This window comes from Lissotriton vulgaris, chromosome 12 (assembly GCF_964263255.1).
Source record: "Lissotriton vulgaris chromosome 12, aLisVul1.2, whole genome shotgun sequence".
Taxonomy (NCBI): Eukaryota; Metazoa; Chordata; class Amphibia; order Caudata; family Salamandridae; genus Lissotriton; species Lissotriton vulgaris.
Genome location: NC_141700.1, coordinates 42,843,550 through 42,864,330, shown reverse-complemented (window position 1 = coordinate 42,864,330; position 20,781 = coordinate 42,843,550). Strand labels below are relative to the sequence as shown.

At 43.5% G+C, this 20,781-nt stretch overlaps 1 protein-coding gene across 5 annotated transcripts in view; it reads left to right on the top strand.

The window, feature by feature from the left end:
* Positions 1-20,781, top strand: part of PDE4C (phosphodiesterase 4C) — a 1,034,448-nt gene that overhangs the window by 994,259 nt on the left and 19,408 nt on the right. For all 5 annotated transcript variants that reach the window (XM_086946998.1, XM_086946997.1, XM_086946999.1 and 2 more), the window contains one exon: positions 252-345. In XM_086946998.1, coding sequence (XP_086803124.1) covers positions 252-345 — 94 coding nt within the window. The remainder of the gene's footprint in view (positions 1-251; positions 346-20,781) is intronic.

Here is a 20,781-nt window from a genome sequence, read left to right as displayed (position 1 = left end):
AGAGAGAAAAAACTAATTTAGATAACATTAAAAGTTATACAACAAAATGAAAAAAACATTGGACAAGGTAATAAAATACAAGTTACTTTGGTAAATTACAAACTATTCCTATATCTTCAAAATAAATTTGTGAATTATATGTGCAGCTTGGATGTACCTCACCATAAATTGTCACGTATGTTATGATCATATCAAATTCTTCCATCGTATTGTCTCTTACTTTATTTTTACTCCTGTTTACTTTTCCGCAGTTTAAAAGGATGCTGAATAGAGAATTAACACACTTGTCAGAAACGAGTCGCTCTGGAAATCAAGTCTCCGAATACATCTCCAGCACTTTTTTAGGTGAGTTATTTAAGTATAAAGTCAAGCACACTGCATCCCTGTTGTCCCATACGCCTGGATGCACAAATTTGGCAAAATCAAACGTGGACAATTTAGTGTTTTGTTTTCCCTCAAAACGTTAGTATGTTTTAAAAAAGCAGATAAAATCCTATATAAAGTTTGGTTTTCAGAGGTTAAAAAAAAACATACCTGTTACAGAAATAACGTCACTGGGAAAATCATAAGCAAAAACTTTTTTATTCTGGAAATTTGACTTTCAGACAAATACATTTTTTTTAATAGCCCTGATTTTTTGGGATCTTTGTCCCAGTTGTGTCTGATGGGCGGAGCAAGTGAACTTTTCATAAAATAACAAATAAGTCTGAAAGGACCTCTTACTCAGAATCCTTGTTTTGTAGATCAGTTGGTTGAGTTGTCAGTCTCTTCTGAGTAGCTACTGACAAGTTCAATTGATTAAACATTCAGTTGTGAATATAAGTATGGTTTCCAATATTGTTGAACTTATTTGTTATAACTACTGATGAGATGTAACTATCACATGTTAATATACAACCATAAGTGAACAATAATTAATATTACCTGTGACACCTGCTATCTGTAGCTCAAAGACCTTCAACCATTGGCTGGAGAAACTGTCAATCACATCGTGGATTTGTCTCGATGATCAGGCCCTGGACATAGCACCACCTGTCACTTCACCTACAGCACATTGCGGGGCATCTTTTAGATTGCTCGTAATTATGGCAGTTATGACACGACCGAAAGCTTTTCAGGGTCATCATAAATTCTCCGAAATTTCATCTCCATGTAGATTGGGTAATATTTGCACCGGGGAAGTTCGGGCGACCCGAAAGTAGCACTTACCTTTTAAATTCGCTTATGTATGTCTTAAAAAAGAAAGAAAGAAATATATACGGCCGAACAGCATGTTCAGTGGGTATTGAGCATGGCCACTGGAATTATGCGGCAGGGGAGAACAAAGTTATGCGGAACGGTTGACTAAGTTATGCAGCAAGAAAACACAAATTAGCCACACAATGCGGCACATTTTGTTATATTCTGCTTCATTATTTTATCATTTTTGCACACAGTAACAGTGCCTGGGAAAAGATTTCACTTTATTGGTACCAATTTGACACCCAAATACAGCAAATAGCCACGGAATGATGAGTATAGAACCGGTTGAGCTATAAACATTTTTGGGGGTAAATTTTGCATGTTATGCAGCAGGTGATGGATTATATGGTAAATGCGGCAAATCCAAAACTGTGTGGTAAATGCTGCAGCATCAGAATCGTGTGGCCTTGGTATTGGAGCAGGAGGTGTTGAGCAAACAGTGTGGCCTTGTGCACGGTCCCAAGGTCACACATGGAGGAGGGGAGACGGACACAGTGACTGGGGTGGGGCATTGTTCAAGACCAGTACTTGCTGGACATGGAGGCTGTGGTACGGCTCCATGCCTGGTGCCCAGCGGGCCCTTTATGCCGTCGTACGTGGCATGGGTGGAGTGCTTGTTCTGTGCCCTATAGGTCTGGTCACATATATCACTGAACGGGTTGCATGGTTTGGGACTTGTGTTATGGTTGTGGACAACATACACAATATGTAGTATGAGCTAAGAATTAGAGTCATGAAAAACTTCATATCCCACAATGCATCAGGTTAATGGACAGCCAGTGCTCGTCACGTTTAGTCCTGCCCATCTGGTAGCCCCACACAGAGAGCATCCCTTCACCTCCCAGGGCCGGCGGCTTCTGCTCCGAGTTGTTCCCACAGCCATTAGCCAAGCCTTTGAACTTGACCCAAATTCCAATGCGCGCATCTCTCCAGAGAAGCAGATGTCCCTGTGAGAACGAGGTCATGACCTTTTGTCCGTTTCACCCCGCTCGCTTCTGTCACTCTCACGTTGATCACGTACCACAGTCGCCAGGGACTTCCGGGGGCTCAGAAATGACAACAGGAAATCCGCTCTGAGGGTTTCAAGATGGTGCAGACGGGGTCTCTGTGGCACCCGGTGATGTACGTCCTTAAATCTGCCCCCCCTCCCAACCACGTGCTGGCAGACATGTATGTGGTTAGAGGGCGGTGGGCTTGGCAGCTGTGTGGGGGACCTACAGAACTCCAACTGCAGCCAGCAGACGAGGGCCCTTCCGTGCTTAATTTGTTAAACCTTAAGTGCCAGGGCTCTGACCAGGAGGCCACTACAGCCTGCATTACTCATCGCCCCGGTCATCGCTGCCAAAACAACTCCTAACCGTCTATCTCGCATGTAAGTGCGACCGTTCAGATTATTCAAGGTCCCCAAAGCTAAAGGAATGGCTGGGGAGGCAGGTATTAGCAATTTTTTAATGTATATTGTTTTCCAAAGCAACTGTTATACAGCTCATCTCTAAATTACTTGAGCAGCGCCACCTTGTGGCAGACTACTCTAAGTGTGGTGTTGACAATTAGGTGCCGGTGCCAAGCACCGGGAACCAATTAAGTTCTGGTGCTCAGCACCGGAAAGCTCCGGCTCAAATGAAGTACTGGGGCCCTTACTTCTTGTTGGCAGTAGGTCCGGACTCGTCCTTGGCACCATTTTGGGTTTGGGAGTTGCCAGGTGTCCTGTCTGGGGGCACCACATTCAAAGAGCTGCAGCTGACGTGACTTGGTGTAGCGCACGCTCAGTGCAGTGCCCCCCAGGCATGGATAGGACACAGACGTGTAAGGTTTGGGCACTTCTTGCCCCAGAGACAGAACTACAATCTACTGAGTGTGGACAGCAGGAACATCGCACCTTTCCCTGGGTGGCATGCTTTCCTGGTTGTCAATCTTCCCTGGGTGGCAAGAGCAGGGTGGCATGAGCAGGGTGGCTTCAGGTGGTTTCTCACGGAACGCCTTCTGCCACCTCTCATAGTCAGAATGAAGCTTGTCGGTCAAAGAAGAGACTGGGCTAGGGTTCATAAACCAGTAGCTCGTGAGCTACCGTAGCTCTCCGGCTCCCTCTGAGTATCTCACCTGTGTGCAGCCCAGCTTATGACATTAGAAAGCTTTTGCTTGATTGAATTAATATACATATAAAAAAGTTGAAATTATACAGCACTAATAATATTAGTAACTCTCAACTCGTTTCATTGACCATAAGTTGCTCTCAGTACAGAAAAGGTTGGAGATCCCTGGACCGGACTAGTTCGGTAGAAAAATAGTGGTAACTTTACTGAGCAAGACTAGTTCCCAGTTACTTAGGAGAAGGCCGCATCATACCATCCATGCGTAGAGTCCGCCCTGCACTGCCCTTTGTCTCACCCTGCTGACTCCCTGACCATGCAGTAACCTACCTGCTGGGCGGTGACGTCTCTGCCTAGGCGGCACAAGCAAGGGGGCAGTGATGACAGCATAGTGTAATAGTAGTTTATCTTGTCTAGAGAGAGCTGGATGACTTTTACTACTCTCCGGCACATTGAGAGAGGGTATCTCACACTAGTCCCTCCTCTGTCTTGTGCAAGGAGTGATGGATGTCTTGCACTACTATCCTCGTTTGATACAGGAGGATATTATGCACTATTCCCTCCCCTGTCTTGTGTCGTAAGAGATGGATGTCTTGCACTATTCTCCTGCGTTGGGACAGAAGGATATTGTGCACTAACCTCTCCAGTGTCTTGTGCACGGAGAGATGGATGTCGTGCGTTACTCTTCTGCTTTGGCTCATCAGTGAAGGGGTGACTGGGTGGATCACAGATGTCACTACACTGCCCCACACTCTCTCCGACCACAATCCGGTGCAATTGACCTTTACTTTCCCGGACACGTTACGTCGCCCATTCACATGGCGCTTTCGTTCCGAGGCTTTACTTGACCCTATTTATGCTGTTACCATTCGGAAGGCTATAGTGCAATATTTTGACATCAATACAGGTACAGTTGATAGTGTCGCCACCTTGTGGTAGGCCTTTAAATTCACGATACGAGGGGTATGTATAAGTACAACTGCTGGCATATTAAAAGATATCAGAAATCAACTACCAAAAATCGAGTCCACACTATCCGGACTGAAAGCTGCATACTCGGTCCACCCAGACCAAGACACACTCTTCCGTATCCATAAAACTGGTTGTCGAATATGACACATTGGCAGAATCTGAAATCCGCTACCTATCCCGTAGACAAGGCATACGGAGAAGGCGGCAGACCAAGTAGGAACCTCGCTACAATACTCAAAACCCGTCTCGAACAGCATCATATTGACAAAATAACCGACTCACAGGGGGTGGAACATTACACACCGCTGGAACAAGTAGAGCAATTCCGTGACTTCTATACCGTGATGTACAAGTTGCACGGGCCTACGCACTAATCTCTCCTCTCTCTCGTGCAGGGATAGATGGATGTCTTCCACTGCTGTCCTGCGTGGGAAGAGAAGGGTGTCTTGCACCAATCTCTCCTCTGTCTTTTGTATGGGAGATGACTGTCTTGAACTGTTTTTCTGCGTGGGATGAGAAGGGCCTCTTGCAATAATCTCTGTGTAGGAATAGACTACTGTTTTACACTAATTTTTCCTAATTCTTGTGTAGGGAGTGATTGCTGTCTTGCACTATCTTTTATGGGAAGAGAAGGGCATCTTTCACTAACCTCACCTCTGACTTGTGTTGGCGGAGATTGTTGTTTTGAGTTACACTCCCGCACTTGGAGAGACAGATGTGTTGCTAAGAGCTCAGATTAAAGGGCAAAGAGGTTAGTACCACTACACATGTACCCATCTTACAGACTATTCAGCGCCCACTCACAGTGCTCAGAACTAAGGAGAGATTAGTGCAAGAAATCCATCTCTCCCTGCACAAGACACAGGAGAGTTATGTGCACAATATCCTTCTGTCCCAGTACGGGAGAGTAGCGTTCGACAGCCGTCTCTCCCTGCACAAGACACAGGAGAGGTTAGCGCACAATATCCTTCTGTCCCGATGTGGGAGAGTAGGGCAAGACACCCATCTCTCCCGCACAAGACACAGGAGAGATTAGTGCAAGATATATTTCCCTCCTAATTTAGGAGAGTGGTGTAAGACAGCAATCAATACTTACATAAGAGAGGAAAGATTACTTCAAGATATCATTCTTGCCTAGTGTAGGGGAGTAGTGCAAGACATAAAAGAGATTAGTTCAAGATATCTTTATTTCCCCATATAGAAGAGTAGTACAAGCAGAAAACACTCCATATATGAGAGACAAGAAATTTGTGCCAGATATCCTTCTGTCCGAATGCGGGAGAGTAGTGCAAGACATCCACCTCTCCCTGCACAAGATACAGGAGGGGTTAGTGCACAATATCCTTCTGTCCGAATGCGGGAGAGTAGTGCAAGACATCCACCGCTCCCTGCACAAGATACAGGAGGGGTTAGTGCACAATATCCTTCTGTCCGAATGTGGGAGAGTAGGGCAAGACACCCATCTCTCCCTGCACAAGATACAGGAGGGGTTAGTGCACAATATCCTTCTGTCCGTATGTGGGAGAGTAGTGCAAGACATCCACCTCTCCCTGCACAAGATACAGGAGGGGTTAGTGCACAATATCCTTCTGTCCCAATGCAGGAGAGTAGTGCAAGACATCCACCGCTCCCTGCACAAGATACAGGAGGGGTTAGTGCACAATATCCTTCTGTCCGAATGTGGGAGAGTAGGGCAAGACACCCATCTCTCCCTGCACAAGATACAGAAGGGGTTAGTGTACAATATCCTTCTGTCCGAATGCGGGAGAGTAGTGCAAGACATCCACCGCTCCCTGCACAAGATACAGGAGGGGTTAGTGCACAATATCCTTCTGTCCGAATGTGGGAGAGTAGGGCAAGACACCCATCTCTCCCAGCACAAGATACAGGAGGGGTTAGTGCACAATATCCTTCTGTCCGTATGTGGGAGAGTAGTGCAAGACATCCACCTCTCCCTGCACAAGATACAGGAGGGGTTAGTGCACAATATCCTTCTGTCCAAATGTGGGAGAGTAGGGCAAGACATCCACCACTCCCTGCATGACACACTGCGGATGTTAGAGCACAAAATCCTTCTGCCCCAATGCAAGAAAGTAGTGCAAAACATCCATCTCTCCATGCATAAGGCACAGGAGAGGTTAGTGCACAATATTTTTCTGTCCCATGCTGGACAGCAGTGCAGGACATCCATCTCCCATAACATTTTTTTCTTGAGTTCTATATATCACAAACTAGACCTAAAGGTATCATAGTGCTTTACACGAGCACCAGTTGTGTTATAGACGGACTTTCTAGGCACGGGGGGGATTAAGTGATTTGACCAGAATCACAGGATGTTGAGCGTCCCTGCCGAGACTCGAACCCGGTTTCCCAGCTTCTAGGTCGACCGCTCTAGCCATTAGGCCACATCCTTCTGTCTCATAGATAAGAAAGAGGAGAGATTTGTGCAAGAGATCCTTCTCTCCCCATGCAGGACGTCAGTGTGTAAGACATCCATCTATCCCTACACAAGACAGAGGAGAGATTAATACAAAATATCCTTCCAGCGAGCAAAAAGACAATGTAAACTTCAGAACCCTATCAGTTGGTTTAAAATGCTGCCTACCCCCTCAACCATAACTCCTTCCTGGGTCAGTGTGCACTACTTACACTTGTTAGAGGGGCTCATAGTAACTAGGTCTGTTTTCAGGGTCCTCCGGTGCCAATGTGTAAAGCCACAAAACTGAGACAGATATTTTAGATGGAAAACTCTACCAAAAACAAGCATTTGCAATGCAATCGGTCTCGCCTTTGGGACATTATATGTATTTAGCTAGGCAGCACATTAGCCTGGGTGCTGAAACATCTACTGTTCTTTAACATGGAGGGAAAGTAAGCACCAAACTGCGTGACACGCCAGGTATGGGAACACATGAAGAGAAATATTGCCTTTCAGCGGGGAATGGTATAGTGCAAAGCTCTGTTTTTAATATAAAAGCAGGGCCTTCGGTGGTCATATCACTGAAAATACAAGATTTGAAAAACATATTATTGTCTACGGGTGCTCGTGGAAGACCATTTCTATGGACTGGAATCTAGAGAATGCTAAAGTGATTCTGATATTTTACTGACCTCTGCTAGTCGTTTTCTATCAAGAAAGTTAAATAGAGGCAGTTGCCAGGAAAATAAAAAAAAATTAAGTCCCTCAGCAGAAAGCAATTCTGGTATTTTTCTGACTTCTGCTGATCGTTTTCTATAAAGACAGTTAAATAGAGGCAGTTGAATAGACAAAAAAGTCCCTAAGCAGAGCAGACATGTCCTAGGGCTGATCTCCAGAGCCCACAAAGTACATACACATATAAGCATATACTAAAGTATATACACTAAAATATGTACTAAAGTATATACAAGAGGTCTCGAATGCTCAACCTAATGAACCATTAAAAAAACAATCCTGGGTTAGCTGCAGGCTGGCCAGCTCTAGCTAGTCTGTGCAAGTCAGCAAACCTCCGGAGTGACATCAGGCAAGAGGAAAGGATTATTGTTCAGAGATTTGGAAAGGTGCAGTGTGTGCCCGTGGAAGTAAAGCTGCGGGGGATGGGGGGGGGGCTAGCGGGAAAGCACTTACTATCAGGTATGACGTGCAACCGCTGAAAATTCTTCAAGAAATGTTTAATTTGTATTTAATTTACGGAGATTAGTATTTATGCATGTACAAGGGTGGACAGATAAATTTAAACATTTCAACAAACTTTTTAAAAAAATTAAAAAGAAATGTATACTTTTCAACAAACCATACTTGGAGTTTCTTCGATGCGCGCCATGCATGTTTTCTAGTAATCTCGCCAACTCCTAGCACATCTGAGGCATGTTTTGGCTATCAAAATTGTACACTTAGTGTATAATTTATTTATCTATGTAGCAGCATTTGGCATTACTTCCAGAACGGTCTCACATAGCACTCATGTCGGCTGTAGTTAAGCAGAGCTGATGGATTGCAGAGGCTGAAAAGGTGAGAGATTTTGAACAAATAGTCTGTTCTTGTGAAGATGAAAGGCTAATTTAAGGACATAACGACAATAGTAGCATTATTCGATGCATCATAACATGGTAGAAGTGTTTGCCGCTTCGGTCCAATGTACGTCATTCCTTTTTCCCATGAGCCGAGATGTTAGGGGAGCTTTGAACCACCTCAGTGTGGGGTGGGGATGTGACCTCGGTAGGCAGTGAGTTCCTATGATGAGGAGCCAGTTTAAAGATGGACAACAGACTCTGGACGCTGCAAGCAGTTACTTGGGTTGCGACTAGGCCTGGGCGGTAAATTCCATTCCGCTCACGGAATTTGCAGAATTTGGGTAATTTTGCGTTCTGCGGAGAACGCTGAATTGCCAAAAATTCTGCAGCTTCGCAGAATTTTTTGCTTGTTCCCGCTATTAAAGTGCACGTTCACAAGATGTTTCCCCCCCCCCCCCCCCGAGCACGCAAACAGCGTTCGCGAACAGGAAAACGCATTGCGAACGGGCGGAACAAGCAATTCCTCTTGTTCGCGGAACTCTGCGTGTTCGCGGAGATTTTTTACTGTTTTGCGGAGCTTTGCGGAGTGCGAGTACGCAAATTCCCCCCACCCCTAGTTGCACTCCACAAAAAATAAAAAGACATCAAATTCCCACCACCCTGGTATCTTAGGGGTGGGAGCTACGGAAGAAGGACAACCTTAAGCTGTGTCGGACTAGTCTAAAGCCAGGGACATCATAAGGATTTTGGGGGCCCTGGACCAAACTTATTTTTTGGGCCCCTGTTTGTAACAGCTTTAAGTTTATGATTCAATTTCAGCTGTTTCATGCCCTGTTGGGTGAGGTCAATGACAGTGCACAGACACGCTGGTCCAAATTCTAGCTGTATTTACATCTAATGTTCAGGGATAGTGAATTGTGTTTTCAATATTATAATTCAGCAGCAACTCACTACAATATTATTGCTAATAATCTCTGTGACACCCTCCCGTTTCTCATATGTGAGGGCCTTCCTTGATCTAAAAAAAACCCTGGTTTTATGAATGTTGCATGGTGTTCAAACCCAAACAATTCTCTGCCAAATGTCTGTAATAGACTCCAAAACATCACACATATTAAAAATAAATTAAAGGAAAACACCTCTTTAACCCCTTGCGCGTCGGCCAACGGCCGTCGCAAACACTACCTCGGTAGTGTTGCGCATGTCCGTTTGCCAACGTGGCTCCGCCCACTCACTTAACCACCCACACCGCAGCGGAATTTGCACTGCGGTTAAGGAGTTAAAAAAATTTAAGAATTATTCAAGGTCATCGGTGAAAGAACAGAGCTGGCTCTATCAGGGGCTCCCTTAAAGGCTGGGGCCTTGGGCCAGAGCCCGCTTTGCCCATGCGTTAAAACGTCTCTGTCTCCAGCACAATCAGGCAGCGCCACAAGACCTGGTCTGACAGAGCAGAGTGTGGGCCGTTTTTAGGAGTGTTTGGCCGTGTTTTTACGGTAGTGTCCCTGATATTAATACAAACATTTCCTGCAGCTAGAACAAACGTATGCTGCCTCCCATACCTTTTAAAACGCATGTAGAGCGTTTCCTTACAAGTTCAACACTGCCCCAGTTTGCAAATGAGGGTCACTTTTTAGCTCTCTGATTCGCTAATAGCGCCACTTTTATTTTGTTAACCTGGCATGTTTTCTGTCCCAGTCCACCCCTGACCTTAAGCTTGGAATTTTGTTTTGTTTTAAGGTTTTCTGTTGAGGCATCAGTCTTAACTCCTCTTTAATTTTAGTTTTAAAGAAAAAAAAAAATATATATATATTTTTTTTTTAAATAGATAGATAGATAGACAGACACACACATACAGTGGTAGAAGTGGAAGGGGTCGGAAGGGAACGATGTGCACTTAATAACTGAATGTTTAGTCCCCCCATTACTGTATACAAGGAAAGTACTTTAAGACACTTAAGAATAAATCTCAGCACATAAAACAAAGATGAGGAAAGAAAAGCTGACATCCCTACATCCTTCCTAGCTAAAGATAGCACCCAAGGTAGTATTATAGGATGTTAAGACCTACAAGAAACTGTTTTCTGTGTGTGGCACTAGACTTCAGTTCTTTGGGGAGGTGACCCTGCTTCCATGAAAGACCTAGGTTCAGCCGTGCTGACCAATCCGGGCTCACCGTCCTTCTGTCCTTGCACGGGTGGTCAGTGAGCTTTCTACTGTAGCCTCTAGTTTGCAGCTGTGGCACGTGGTTTGTGTTTTCTTATGTTGCCACCCTCAGGAACTTTCACAGCGAGCAGCACCCAGGGCTACAATTACAGTCTGTCCCCAGCCGAGGGCACAGTCTAAGCGGGGTGCCCCGCCGCATGCCTCCCAGAGCAGGAAATACGTGTGCTGGCATCAAGCAGCTGGTCAGAGGAGTCATCTGGCAATGCCAACATATGGCTGAGGTTGTTAGTGTCATGGTCTGAAGAGAGGGTGGAGGACGAAGCTGTGAACACTGGCACACAAGGCTTGGCACACATCACAAATGCATCACAAGGCACCTCTCTCTTCGTTCCTTCTCTGCCTCCCTCCTGTCTCTTGACTCTTTTCACTCCATCCTGTCTCTCCCTCCCTTGGTTCCTTTCTCCCTGTCTTGACCTGATCTGGTCTTTCTTTCTCCCCTTCACTTTATTCCTTTTACACCAGTAGATTCCATATTTGGAGCATAGTTTTGGTTGATATTATATGCAAAGAAATGCTAAAAAGTGAGTTTTAGAAAAGATATAAAATACGACATCCAGTTAGAGGAACATCCTGCACCTGTGAAAACGTTTGTGATGTCTAATTAATGTATGATGTCATCTTCCTATAATCTCACCATTGCTGTTGCTGTGTTGTCACTGTGTCCTTTTTATGTCGCCATACTCTTTGTGGTTCATTACTGGCCCTTGTGATGTCACCATTATGGCGTCCACATGTCATTTTGTGTTAGATTCACATCGTTTGTGATGTCACCCTTTCTGTGCCCCCCCCCCGGCACCCTTTGTGTTGTCACCATTCTCTCTTGTTTTGCAATCCACTTCTTTGTGATGTCCCCTTTATGACGTCTCCATGTCCTTTTGTTTTGCATTAGCATCTTTTATAATGTCAGCTTTATGACGTCTCCATGTCCTTTTGTTTTGCATTAGCATCTTTTATAATGTCAGCTTTGACGTCTCCATGTCCTTTTGTTTTGCATTAGCATCCTTTATAATGTCAGCTTTATGACGTCTCCATGTCCTTTTGTATTACATTAGCATCCTTTATAATGTCACTTTATAACGTCTCCATGTCCTTTTGTTTTGCATTAGCATCCTTTATAAGGTCACTTTGACGTCTCCATGTCCTTTTGTTTTGCATTAGCATCCTTTATAAGGTCACTTTATGACGTCTCCGTGTCCTTTTGTTTTGCATTAGCATCCTTTATAATGTCACTTTATAACGTCTCCGTGTCCTTTTGTTTTACATTAGCATCCTTTATATTGTCGGCTTTATGATGTCACCATGTCCTTTTTGTGTTACAGTCACATCCTAGGTGACATCACCCTTTCTGTGATCTCTCATCACCCTTTGTGATGTCAACAAGGTCTCTTTTATGACTTCTCCATGTCCCTTTGTTTTACATTAGCATCCATTATGTCACTTTATGACGTCTCCATGTATTTTTGTTTTGCATTACCATCCTTTATAATGTCACTTTATAACGTCTCCATGTCCTTATGTTTTACATTAGCATCCTTTATAATGTCAGCTTTATGACGTCTCCATCTCCTTTTGTTTTACATTAGCATCCTTTAAAATGTCAGCTTTATGACGTCTCCATGTCCTTTTGTTTTACATTTTAGCATCCTTTATAATGTCAGATTTATGACGTCTCCATGTCCTTTTGTTTTGCATTAGCATCCTTTATAATGTCAGCTTTATGACATCTCCATGTCCTTTTGTTTTACATTTTAGCATCCTTTATAATGTCAGCTTTATGATGTCTCCATCTCCTTTTGTTTTACATTAGCATCCTTTATAATGTCAGCTCTAAGACGTCTCTATGTCCTTTTGTTTTGCATTAGCATCCTTTATGATGTCACTATACACCGGGCAAGTTAGCCAAATAGAACTCTGGGAGGGGGACAAAGTGCAATCGTTGTAACCTTTATGCAGTGGATGCTGCGCATATGTTTGTTTTATGTCCAAAATTGGGCCAACTGATAGCTGATATAGAGCGTTTTATTTCAGGAAACTTGGGTATTATGATTAAGATAACGACGTCACTGGCTACTTTTGGCTGTGAAGAGAGTACGACTCAACAAGTTTTTGATTGAGAGGAATGTTTTATTTTCATTTGCATGTCTGCATTTCGTGCGTGTATTACATCGCATTGGCTCGATGAGGAACCACCTAATTTTATAATGTGGCAAACGAAGCTCTTGTATATGTTTCATTTAGAAACTGCTCTCTATAAGTTGAAGGGTATAAGGAAAAAAACTTTTGGAAGTAATTTATGGTCCCCCATAACGAACTGGATAGAATCGTGAAGGCCCACGATGTAAATGTATGATCTTGGAAATGTAACTTGTATATTATTTTTGACCTGTATTCTGTTTTTGGCCTGTCTGCTGCCTTAAAAAACTTAATAAATAAATAAAAAATAAAAAAAGCATCCTTTAAAATGTCAGCTTTATGACGTCTCCATGTCCCTTTGTTTTACATTAGCATCCTTTATAATGTCAGCTTTATGACGTCTCCATGTCCCTTTGTTTTGCATTAGCATCCTTTATGATGTCACTTAATGATGGCTCCATGTCCTTTTGTTTTACTTTAGCATCCTTTATAATGTCAGCTTTATGACGTCTCCATCTCCTTTTGTTTTACATTAGCATCCTTTATAATGTCAGCTCTAAGACATCTCTATGTCCTTTTGTTTTACATTAGCATCCTTTATGATGTCACTTAATGATGGCTCCATGTCCTTTTGTTTTACTTTAGCATCCTTTATAATGTCACCTTTATGACGTCCCCATGTCCCTTTGTTTTACATTAGCATCCTTTATAATGTCAGCTCTATGACGTCTCCATGTCCTTTTGTTTTACATTAGCATCCTTTATAATGTCAGCTCCAAGACATCTATATGTCCTTTTGTTTTACATTAGCATCCTTTATAATGTCGGCTTTATGACGTGTCCATGTCCTTTTTGTGTTACAGTCACATCCTAGGTGACATCACCATTTCTGTGATCTCCAATCACCCTTTGTGATGTCAACAAGGTCTCTTTTATGACGTCTCCATGTCCCTTTGTTTTACATTAGCATCCATTATGATATCACTTTATGACGTCTCCATGTCCTTTTGTTTTAAATTAGCATCCTTTTTAATGTCACTTAATGATGGCTCCATGTCCTTTTGTTTTGCATTAGCATCCTTTATAATGTCAGCTTTATGACGTCTCCATGTCCTTTTGTTTTGCATTAGCATCTTTTATAATGTCAGATTTATGACGTCTCCATGTCCTTTTGTTTTGCATTAGCATCCTTTATAATGTCAGCTTTATGACGTCTCCATGTCCTTTTGTTTTGCGTTAGCATCCTTTATAATGTCAGCTTTATGACGTCTCAATGTCCTTTTGTTTTGCATTAGCATCTTTTATAATGTCAGCTTTATGACGTCTCCATGTCCTTTTGTTTTGCATTAGCATCTTTTATAATGTCAGATTTATGACGTCTCCATGTCCCTTTGTTTTACATTACCATCCTTTATAATGTCAGCTTTATGACGTCTCCATGTCCTTTTGTTTTGCATTAGCATCTTTTATAATGTCAGCTTTATGACGTCTCCATGTCCTTTTGTTTTGCATTAGCACCTTTTATAATGTCAGCTTTATGACGTCTCCATGTCCTTTTGTTTTGCATTAGCATCTTTTATAATGTCAGCTTTATGACGTCTCCATGTCCTTTTGTTTTGCATTAGCACCTTTTATAATGTCAGCTTTATGACATCTCCATGTCCTTTTGTTTTGCATTAGCATCCTTTATAATGTCAGCTTTATGACATCTCCATGTCCTTTTGTTTTGCATTAGCATCCTTTATAATGTCACTTTATGACGTCTCCATGTCCCTTTGTTTTACATTACCATCCTTTATAATGTCAGCTTTATGACGTCTCCATGTCCTTTTGTTTTGCATTAGCATCTTTTATAATGTCAGCTTTATGACGTCTCCATGTCCCTTTGTTTTACATTACCATCTTTTATAATGTCAGCTTTATGACGTCTCCATGTCCTTTTGTTTTGCATTAGCATCTTTTATAATGTCAGCTTTATGACGTCTCCATGTCCTTTTGTTTTGCATTAGCACCTTTTATAATGTCAGCTTTATGACGTCTCCGTGTCCTTTTGTTTTGCATTAGCATCTTTTATAATGTCAGCTTTATGACGTCTCCATGTCCTTTTGTTTTGCATTAGCACCTTTTATAATGTCAGCTTTATGACATCTCCATGTCCTTTTGTTTTGCATTAGCATCCTTTATAATGTCAGCTTTATGACGTCTCCATGTCCTTTTTTTTTTTTGTTAATTAGCATCCTTTATAATGTCAGATTTATGACGTCCCCATGTCCCTGTGTTTTACATTAGCATCCTTTATAATGTCAGATTTATGACGTCTCCGTGTCCTTTTGTTTTGCATTAACATCCTTTATAATGTCAGCTTTATGACGTCTCCGTGTCCTTTTGTTTTAGCATCCTTTATAATGTCACTTTATGACGTCTCCATGTCCTTTTGTTTTGCATTAGCATCCTTTATAATGTCACTTTATGACGTCTCCGTGTCCTTTTTTTAGGTCGAGCCTGGGAACACGCATCCGAAGGATGCGGTCCAGGTGGAGAACTATAGCTAGCTGACCCGGGGGAATGACGGACAAGAAACTGCCACGCGCTTCTCCCCGGCTGGATTCAGCTGCGTGCACGCGCACCCACACTCACGCATGCGCACATCACAGCCACACGCATACACAGCCACACGCATACACAGGCACACCCCCCCTCCGCCCCCGCACCTACACACACACACTAGCGCACCTACACGCACACACAGAGACCCCCCACACACACACCAGTGCACCTACACACACGCACGCACACATACAAAGACCCCCCGCCGCCGCAATCGCACACATACACATACACACACACACACACCAGCACCGGACCCCACTCACCGGCTACGCAGGATTTCTCTTCTCTGGGGCGGCCCCATGGCTCTCCGTAGCTCACGGGAGCCCCGGGCCGCGGGAGGACTCGGCTTCTTTGCTCCATCCCGGCGGGCAGCCAATCATAGCCCAGCAGCAGGCGGGACTTCCTTCTTTCTTCTGGCCCGGCCTACATCTTCTCTCCCGTTGCCTGGCTTCCTGCCTCAGGGGTCCGCCAATGGCAGCGCGGCCCCGAGCAGGGAGGCGGGCACAGCGTTTCCTCTGGTTTTTTTGGAAACTTAAGTCGTCTCTTTTTTCAGTTAAAAGCGGCAGACTTGAGAGCCACAGTAAACATTTTAATGGCATTTTTATCAAAGTACACTGAATGAATGAAAAACACCTTAACACGCTGCATGGACATCACTGTTACTAATGATTTTCAAAGAGAGCATAGCGCCAATACCGTGGAAACGGAATGATGACAGGGTTACTACTATAAGAACTAACTGTATATAAACCCAAAAGCATTACAGCACGGGTGATGCGAGTTAATGGATGAAGCTGTTCGTCTGATACAAAGTCATTCAAAAGGGCTGATTTTAAAAGGCTACGTTGTGCCTTCTGGACTTGTTTTTAATTTGGCACAAGGTTGCTTGTTGTAGGACCTGACGGGGAAAACATAACAATTAAGTACCGTGCTAAGCACTGGAGTTCTGTTGACTGGCAGCGGATGGAAAACCATAGTGTTTCGTTTATTTTTGTAAATAGCGTGTTTTTGACCGAGTCCAGTTTTGTTAATGTCCCCAGAATACATGTCGGTGTTGCATGCTAATACTTTCAGGTTTGCTCTTGAAAAGTGCGTGTGGGGCGAATACGTAGAAAGGGGCAGGTGTGAAAAGGTGCACACCACGACCAGAGGAAGCATTTGTAGTTTCATTGGTATTTTTTAAGAAGTTTCCTCCCCATCAACATCCCGAATCCCCGTATGGCAGCGGAGCTTTAACAGGGTGGGGGAGTAAATGAAAAAGCCACTGGATCCGTAATAGCTCTTCACTTGACTGCACCCGGCAATAACAGCGGGAGCAGCCGCATATAAGAGCACCTCTGGTGTGTGCCTGAGAGGAGCAGAGAGCGTCCCCCCCCCCCGACAGAGATCTGACACTTTTTTCTTCTCTCCAGGCTCCTTTACCCCCCACTGGTTTACCTCACTATCCTCTCACCACTATATCTCCCCCCTCTCCATCATTCATTGCACATATCTCCCCACTACTCCCCACCTCTGTTATGTTACCTCCAATAACCCCCAATCCCCGCCCCAATGAGTCACCCCTTTCTTCTGCTGCCCATTACACTTAACCGGGAGTAGAGGTGGGTCACCGTTCTCTCCCAGGAGCCCTCCCCGTAGGCACCCCGCGACCCCCCTCCCCCCCTCACTGTCTTGGAGGTGACCATTTTGAAAAGCGGAGCTCCAGCGCCTGAGGCCTGGGGTTGGGGGAGGGGAGAAGAGAAGAGGAGGCCTGCAACACAATACAGCAATGCTTTACTAGAAGAACTCGCGCGGATGCATTATCAAAGCCCGAGTTATGTATGTATTCCAGAGACATGAGAAGGAGCGGCACATGGCCTCCTCGCATGAGACCCAGGCATGTATCATCAGCACATGTCACAGCACAGGTCCAAGAGCAACTGTTACACTGGCTCGGGCCACAGGCAGCTGGGCTTTCCTGCTTTCTCTACAGTTACACATTCTCAAACACTCAGGCCTCAGACAGCAGAGCTGTCCCTGATGTTACACAGATCTCATTTTCTCTCGTCTCATAGAGCGGAGCTATCTCTCTGGTTACACGGATCTCACGATCTGTGGCTCTGGAGTAGAGCCATCCCTCAGGTAACACAGAGCTGTGTGGCCGAAGGCAGCAGAGCTGTCCCTCACAGTAGCAGGCATCAGGAGAGCAGAGGTTACACAGATTTTGTAAGCTCCGGTTTTAAAGAGCATTGCTATCCCTCAGATTACAATCTACACAGTAGCGGTATCGGACGTCAAAGCTACCCCTTAGACAATGCATATTTAATAGACGCAGGCTTCTGACAGCAGAGCTATCCTGCTCAGAAACATTCCCAGGGCTCAGACAGCAGGGGTATCCCCTAGGTTGCAAAGACCTTGGAGTTTCATGACTCAGAGTGGAGCTCTCTTGCCCCCCATGCAGCTCTGCCCCCTCCCCCCCACCCCCCGCACAGCGGGGGCCTAGATTACGCCCCGGCGGCCACTTCAAACGGAGAGCTGAGCGAGCCCCTGCCCGAGTCCACCATCCCGGATGACGGCCAGGAGGCCCCCGGCAAGCTCCTATGATTCCGCTTAAGTCTTTAAATGTTTTGCATCACAGGGCTGTGGTGTCCCGGATTGCGGCCCCTCCTTTTACTCCTGCCAGGGTCATTTATTGTGTCCTGACAGCACGCTAGTTTACAGCACAATATAACCATTCAATGCCATGCTACAAAGGTAAATATGGAAACATAAAATGGGACGGAAATACACTTTTCAGCTCCTCCTTTCAACATGGGTTTAGCGTTTGGATTCTGTTAGTGTGAAAAAAATGCCCATAATATATTTCAGCCGGACACGGGCACATTAAATTTAAAAAAACAACTACGTTTTATTGACAGTTCTAATGTTTTATGTTTGGACGTGCACTAGCAGTGATGTCGAACAACGCTCGTTTCTGATCTTTGCAATCAGAAGGTGTCGATTAAAAAATTCTAAGAAAACAAATTTACCATTCCGCATCAGTATGTAACTAACCGTGACGGGTGCAGGCAAAGCCCTCAGTTTAAATGGTGGAAGGACAAAGATGACCGATGTTTACACGCACAAAGTTTGTATCAAAAGAAAAGAGCAAACTTTTAATGTTGTGTTGGGCCTCTAGAACATAGATTAATACACAATGAGGATATTTCATTGAACAAACACAACAAAAATACCTTGTTAGAACATTTCAACATCCCACCCAACTGAGGTAACTTTTCAACATCCCACCCAACTGAGGTAACTGTATATCTGCCTTTTACTGTCCCCTCCATCCTAGTTCGCTCAGCTGCTATTGTGCTGACTCCACATATCCTCCAAATATCCTTGAAAATAAAAAAAACTAAATAGAACTTTATTTAAAAGTGAAGTTATTCGAGGGCCATTCTTACATTAAAATTAATTTACGAAAGAAGACGATGCAGTCTTTACTGTGCATGAACTCGCACATTGTGACCACAGAAACATCAGCGCTGACACAATGGGGTGAAGGATGTTAAATTAGAAGCAACACATAACAGGTCGGGCTGGGGCATTTATATAGATATATATCTAAATGTATAAAAATATACTAAATTATATGCATCTACATATATATCAAACCATTTGTATATAAATGCATTAGCACAACCATATATACATACACACACACACATATATATATATATATATATATATGTGTGTGTGTGTGTGTATATATATGTTCAAAAATGTTGCACATAGCAACAAGAAAATATATATATATATATATTTGTAACAAAAAAAAACACCAATCACAAACCAAATTGCTTTAACTTAAAAAAAGGCGAGAAAAGAGTTGGACTAACTCGATTATCTTTAGTTTTTGGGAAAAAAGAAAAAATGAGCTGTACATTTGGAATTTACCTATTCTTCTTGACTTCTTGAGCCATCAGGTCAGTGGTGTCCTAATTTTTAAGCCTTTAGTTCGAGACCGGCTTTTTCAAAGTTATAATTTGCCAGTAGACTAGAAAAGCCACTGGTGAAATCCAGGGGGGGGGGGTGTGGGGGTTGGACTGGATCCAGCCAGGCAGAGGCATGGCATAAGCGAAGTATCGCCATGCCAATAAACACAAATTCTTCTCCTGGCTTCCCTTGCAGTTCCTGGTCCACCCTAAGTCCAATCAAGGACTGGGAAAGAAGACAGTCAACCTCTAGCACCTCCTCCCAAAAAGTTGGAGATCTCTTGTTTTAATTTACTTGAAGCATCACAGGATGCAAAGATGTGATTTAGATCTGCCAGAAATAATGCACACCGGGGACATAGAGTTCCTCTCCCAGTCCCCATTTACTGATCTTTTTTGGGGTGTAGTAAAGCGAAAAACAAGATTTATAATAATGAGCCTGGAGCCGGGATTAACATTTTCTGTCTCTGCTTTCCATTCCACCACAGCATCACTCAGCACCACCACAGCACCACTCAGCACCACCACAGCACCACTCAGCGCCACCACAGCATCACTCAGCACCACCACATTATCACTCAGCACCACCACATTATCACTCAGCACCACCACAGCATCACACAGCACCACTCAGCACCACCCCAGCATCACTCAGCACCATCCCATTATCACTCAGCACCACCACAGCACCACACAGCATCACCACAGCACCACTCAGCATTACCACAGCACCACTCAGCACAACCACAGCACCACTCAGCACCACCACAGCACCACTCAGCGCCACCCCAGCATCAATCTGCACAACCATTCAACAACAACTGGTTCAAATATGTTCTCTTAATGTTTCAAACTTTATTACAAATGTCACAAAAAGATGTTAATATTTCACTTCTGTTCTTGGATTTTCGTCACAATAAAATACACTGAACATAATCTTCACAAAAGTTATTTACATAAGTTTAAGCTATTGCCATTATAAATTAAAATCACTTTTATTTAAGTATTAATTATTTAAAAAAATTAAAAGCCATTGTAATTTGTAATATCAATACATCTAAGTCACGTAAATACAAAACATGTTGCATTACAAATGCTATAGGTGTCACATTTGCGAAAGTTATAACTATTGGCATTGTAAATGACAAAGCTATTAATTTAGCTATTTTCAAAACCAACACATAAATAAAAAAAATTGTCATTTACAAGACCAATAGCTCAAACTTTCCTAATGCGAGACCTATTGCATTGCAAATGCTTGTTTGTTGTTAATTAGCATCCTTTATAATGTCAGCTTTATGACGTCTCAATGTCCTTTTGTTTTGCATTAGCATCTTTTATAATGTCAGCTTTATGACGTCTCCATGTCCCTTTGTTTTGCATTAGCATCCTTTATAATGTCACTTAATGATGGCTCCATGTCCTTTTGTTTTTACTTTAGCATCCTTTATAATGTCAGCTTTATGACGTCTCCATGTCCTTTTGTTTTGCATTACCATCCTTTATAATGTCAGCTTTATGACGTCTCCATGTCCTTTTGTTTTGCAGTAGCATCCTTT